Source organism: Lygodium microphyllum, chromosome 18, assembly GCF_053477565.2.
Source record: "Lygodium microphyllum isolate KBCC chromosome 18, Lygodium_microphyllum_v1.1.10, whole genome shotgun sequence".
In the NCBI taxonomy this organism is placed as follows: Eukaryota; Viridiplantae; Streptophyta; class Polypodiopsida; order Schizaeales; family Lygodiaceae; genus Lygodium; species Lygodium microphyllum.
This window is the reverse complement of record NC_141152.1, coordinates 61,312,424-61,318,198: the sequence shown is the minus strand read 5'-3', so window position 1 is coordinate 61,318,198 and position 5,775 is coordinate 61,312,424. Positions and strand designations below refer to the sequence as shown.

At 45.0% G+C, this 5,775-nt stretch overlaps 1 protein-coding gene across 1 annotated transcript; it reads left to right on the top strand.

Moving 5' to 3' along the window:
• The first annotated feature begins 1,588 nt into the window (after positions 1 to 1,588).
• LOC148020939 (uncharacterized) lies at positions 1,589 to 5,228 on the top strand. The gene has a single exon (XM_087698762.1). The coding sequence runs from the start codon at positions 1,727 to 1,729 to the stop codon at positions 4,793 to 4,795; it is 3,069 nt and encodes a 1,022-aa protein (XP_087554888.1). The 5' UTR covers positions 1,589 to 1,726; the 3' UTR covers positions 4,796 to 5,228.
• Positions 5,229 to 5,775: the final 547 nt, after the last annotated feature.

The following is a 5,775-nucleotide window of genomic DNA, read 5'->3' as shown; positions in this document are numbered from 1 at the left end:
CTCTTTGTTTCTCTATACCCCCTCGTGTTTTCTCATTCATTCTCCTCTCCCCCCCCCCCCCCTCTCTCTCTCTCTCTCTCTATTTCTTTATTATGATTCATGTTTATTCTCTCTCTCTCTCTCTCATTCTTTTATCATCTTCCTTTATTCTTCTCCCTCTCTTATTTCCTCTCTTTCTCCCTCAATGCATCTCATTCTCTACAAAAACAAACCAAAGAAAAGAAGAAAGAATAGGAACAAACCAAGAGGGAGCAATGTACTCATTGCAAAGGCCCGAGGATGGATTATTCATTTTCGCTTCACGACGATCCCTCTTCTCCCTTTGTGCACTTCATCCTCTTCTTCGCGACGAGGATGGATTATTCATTTTCTCTTCGCGACGATCCCTCTTCGCCCTTTGTGCACTTCATCCTCTTCTTCGCGAACACTGATAGTGGCGGCAACGGCAGTGAGAAGCTCTCTTTCTCTCCCTCTCCCTCCCAAACACACAATTTCTTTCGCTCTTTCTTTCACTCTTCACGCCAAACTCTGTGCTCGAGTTTCTACCGCTTTTTTTTCTGAGTACTGTCGCTATTTGTGCAGCTATGACGCAAATAGTGATGCCATTGATATATGCGTCACAACTGCCCCTTGCTATTCCCCTTTATCCTTGTAGTGTGTGTACATGTGTTTAATTGAGAGAGAGAGAGAGAGAGAGAGAGAGAGAGAGAAGAAGAAGAAGAAGAAGAAGAAGAAGAAGAAGAAGAAGAAGACCAAGAAGGAAGAAATTATAAAAAGTAAACATAACCTCCACTTATCCTTACAAAAAAACCCCTCTTCATGTCTTGAATACCAAACTTCTTATTCTTATGCCACATAGGCTTGGAGGCCTTTTAGTTAGTTTGGGATTCGCAAAACTAAGCTCTAAATAATATATAGAATAGACAACCCCCACTCACCCTTTGAGAAAAAGCTCTCTTTATTTCTTGAATGATGAACTTCTTCTCCTTGTGCCACATAACCTTGGTAGCCTTCTAGTTGGTTCGATTCCCAACTCAAAGCTCTAAATGATTTATATTCGAAGCGATAGTTGACTTATGTGCCTATGTATCCCCAATGAGCATATGCGATCAAGTGTGAAGCAACAGTTCATTTTTAATATAAAAGGGCAGTCGCGCATCCAAAGAAGTGTGCAATGAGCGTGAGATGCCATTATCTTGTTTCTTATCTTATTGTTAAAAAATCTCTATACTTACATCACATTAGAAGTTCTATACATTGTCCTCTATGTGTTCCAAAATTTTGTTTGTTGCAAATAATGGCCACAAGGAAAGCTTATTCTATCATTGTCTATATATGAAAAAGTGTGGTTCTAGATGAAAAACATGCAAGTCGAGGAGATTGAGATATAAGCTACAGTTATAACTCTCCTAGACTTGCAATATAGGTTAGGGACCAAGGCACTAACATAACATGATTGCAATAAGTGTTAATTTCACTTGGTTTCATAAACATGATTATTTTCTATCACTTATAAGATCCTCTGCTTTGCGATAAACTTATTTTACTAGTTATGATTTTGTATATATTTATCTAGTAAAATTATAAGCCTGGTTTAGATCCGAAACTACCTACATGGTAACGAGAACTGCGTGTGCAAGAGAGACTCTACGTCCGCGTCGAGCAGCACACAGACATGATTTGCGATTACACAGAAGACAGGAATTAGGCCCATTCAACTATCATCATGTATCCCGACCAGCACACAGACGCGATTTGCGATCAGCAGAGGAATATCAGTGTTACTACTCGGCAGCTCTTGCTTGGTCTCTCTGATCTGTGCGAGCGGGTAAGAGCCATGACGTTCGACCCAGCCGTCGATCAGATCGTCTTACACAGAAGCCAATGCCGCAAGCTTGCCTCCTCCTACCGACTGACGCTTCAACTCGTGGGAGCCCGCATCCTGCAAGCTGATCATCATCAGATCTATGGCCGCTTCCCGGAGAGCGTAGTACAGCTAGATGCCAAAGAAGTGCTGGATCTCTCTCTCAGAGCTATGCTGCAAACTATGCAACGGGGTGAGCGGTTCATCCAAGACTGCAGGAGCGCAGGCGGCCACACATGGTTGCTGAAAGCGTTTGGTGGGCTCGCCCTAAGCACCGAGGCTATCCACACTCACCTCCATGACTTGATGTGGTGCATCTATATTGTCACCATGGCAGTGGAGCACATCATGGCCGACCAGGCCAGCCTGGATGGCAGTATGGCTATGATTAGATCTCACGAGAGCTTGCAGGATCTGCCCGGTTGGCAGTGCGGCAGCACTATTGAGGAAGCCATAGTTGAGATCTGGGAGAACAAGGACATTGATGATGATTTGAGATCTGTCCTGCAGGTCCTCACCAAGCTGAGAGCTGATCGGAACATCGATGGAAACCATGCTCGCATTGCAGACTTCTTGTGGAAAAGACTCTCTGACCACATGATGCATCACAACAATTTTTCTGATTTGGATCATAATGGATTGCCTCAATCCCTGTGGATTGATGTTGCAGCATCTGGACTGCGACGGCACATCCATGATGTAGTCGGGGAAGGTGCATTTGCCAAGGTGTCAAAGGTGGAATGGCTTGGAGGGGAGTTCGCAATGAAAGATTTCTTTTACGTGGATGAAGTGCAATTTGGCAAAGAGGCAGCAATTCAAGCACAGCTACAACACCCAAATGTGCTACACTTGATATGCTGCGCATCAGGTCCCAATAGGTGCAGCTTGCTGATGGAACTCATGCAGGAAGACCTCCTGTCTTTTATGAAGAAGAGAACAGCTGCTGGGAAGGATCCACCCTTCTCTTTGCTAGAGGCAGTGGACATCATGCTGCAGATATCCAAGGGAATGGAGTACCTACACAGCCTGAATGTGCTACATCGTGACCTCAAGTCCAACAACATCTTAGTAGGTACTGGTCCTTCCTTAAACCTCGATGGGGACACACGCCATGTTCATGTGAAGGTAGCTGATTTTGGGATGGCCAAGAGCAAGCAAAGCAGCTCCATGACCAGCTCTAGAGTCCAACGAGGTGCCACTCGTTGGAGAGCGCCCGAAGTATTCTTGAATGAACCAGAAGATGACGACGATGACAATGATGGTGTTGGTGGTGATGAACAGCATGTAGTACCAAAGCTCCCCAAAACAGTTAACTATACAAAGAAGGCAGATGTTTACAGCTTTGGTATCGTCTGTTCTGAAATCCTAACAGGGAAATTGCCCTTTGAGAAATCAAGATTGACCAGCCTTCACAGGAGACTTATGGCTGGTGAGAGGCCCACTCTGCCTGATACGTACCCTTCAGCTCTGGCTTCTTTGATCAGGAGGTGTTGGCATGGGAATCCCCTGCAGCGGCCCTTGTTTCCAGAAATCTCCAGGATACTCTTGTATTTCAAGGCTAATCTCGTCCTCACAAATCAGAAGGATGTCACCATATCTCGTTCGCTGGCTTTCCTCCCTACAACTCAAGCTGTTGTCGATATGCCTAGCTTGGGTAAAACACCTGCTGCTGCAGCATACTATAAAAACAGCTCCCTGCACATAGTCAAGGATATGTACCAGTGCAGGCTGGAAGATCTTCTGCAGTTTCAACGCTCCGCCCAAACAGGAGTTCCTGCGCATGAAGAGGCCCAATCTCGTCCAATGGCGACTAATATGCAGACTGTCATGGAGGAGTCTAATTCAACTGGACATGTTAATTACTCAGCGGATGAATCCTTAGATTCGCCAGTGGCGCCATCCGTGCAAAAGAAATCAGCTTTTGGGTTTCTTGGAAGATTCTTCTGCTGGGCGTGTGGAGCTGCCCATAGACCGGGAACTGCCGTCGAATCATTTTTGCAGCAAGCAAGAGAATTCAGCTACACTGAGCTACAAAATGTTACTTACAACTTTTCAAGACCTATCGGTCAAGGGTTATTTGCAAAAGCCTATTGGGGCGAGCTTCCCAATGGTCAAGAAGTTGCTGTAAAGAGATTAATTCAGGTTGCCCAAGGACGAAGTGTGTTCCTGCGGGAGCTGAAGATCCTCAGTTCTTTGCGACATAAGAATCTTGTGCCTCTGCTGGGCTGGTGCACCAAGGAAGGATCGTTCCTTGTGTATGAGTTCATGCCTAATGGTGATCTCAACACTCACTTGAGAGTAAGATACAGTTATGAACTTTCTGATGATCATGATCAGCCCATTCTGGCATGGGAAAAACGATACCAGATCGTCTGTCAATTGGCATCAGCCCTGCACTATCTGCACCACGACTCTGGATACAGCACTATTGTGCATCGGGACGTGAAACCCTCCATTGTGTTGCTGGATTCCAACTGGAATGCCCGCCTGGGCGCTTGGGGCCTATCATTCATATTACCCCGACATGAAGTTAGCCGACGAGGCAGAGTCACAGGAACTGTCGGTTTCCTTGATCCATATGCCACTCAAGAAGGTAGATTCGGAGCCTGGTCAGACGTCTATGCATTCGGAGTTACAGCACTAGTGGTTGCAAGTGGACAACCGGCTGTCAAGAAGCTGGACCACCTAGAGGGCTGGTCATCTGGCCCATTTATTTTACGAGATTGGGTCTATGAGCTGTATCACAAGGGTGAGTTGCTAGCTGCTGGCGACAGTCGGCTCCGCCAGTGCTTTGACGAGGTGGAGATGAGGCGCTTGTTGGTAGTAGGGCTGGCCTGCACTGTATCTGCCCCTGTTCAACGCCCCACCATGCAGCTGGTTCTCGATGTTCTCAAAGGGACATCTTCCTACGACTTCCTCAAGGTATACTGAAAAACCGAAATATTGGCTCTTGATGTATTGTAACTGCAGGGGCAACTCCCGATGGCCTCCTCAATGTGTCGTATTGAAACGAAACGACGTCAATCTATATATATACATGTACCTTTGGTTCCGATGCTGCTGCTGCTGCTGCTTCCCGCATATTCACTCACACACCTCTCTTGCTCTCTCTCGCCCCATCCCCTCTGTCTTTCTTCTCTGTGTATTATAACAGCTACACTCACACATATACACCCAAACCCACCCAATTTTTACACACCCGGCTCAAGTGAGATCGAGGTGCGTTCCGCCTATGCTCGCGCAGACAATGGAAGTGTTAGCGATCCTCTATGTACTTGCCAATCAATCACATTAGAACGTAGGGCCAATTGTGTGGTGGGTATCGAAAAGAAACAAGGGTGCATCAACATGCACAGTTGCATAATTTGCCCTCTTGCTCCTTTTGACAGTCAGAAGAAGAAATGATTGCTTGCTTTTGCTTGTTTGCGAATTGCTACTATTGCTAGTGTCCAATAAACATGGCATTGTGATGTGTCCAATGTAGTGAAGTATATCATTATTGTGTCGTGCATTAGTTTTTTCTTTCGTATAATTCTGATAGTCTAATTAATTTGTTGGATTCGGTTTTGTAATTTTTTTGTTAATTCGCTATTTGGTTTTAGCACGAATCAATTTTTTCTATGCAAGGCTATAAATTGTATTGTTAAAAGGTTAAATCGTTGCAACAATGATTGTATTCATATGTTTCATACACTCAAGCTTACCATCTTGCCTAAAGATTGATGAGAGAAACATAAAAAAGGGAGAAAAATAGAGCATGGTAGCTTCGTCTTGATGAGTTGTGGTGTACTGTCAATCACAATATTAGTTCAGAGATATTGTCCGACATCACACTATGTCGAATGAAAGGATGGTGCATTGTTACTTGTGGCTTTCAAGGTGCCTAACGTGAACTATGATGTTCTATATTC

Coding starts and splice junctions, on each gene's coding strand:
- LOC148020939 (XM_087698762.1), top strand. CDS start 1,727: ATGTATCCCGACCAGCACACAGACGCGATTTGCGATCAGCAGAGGAAT.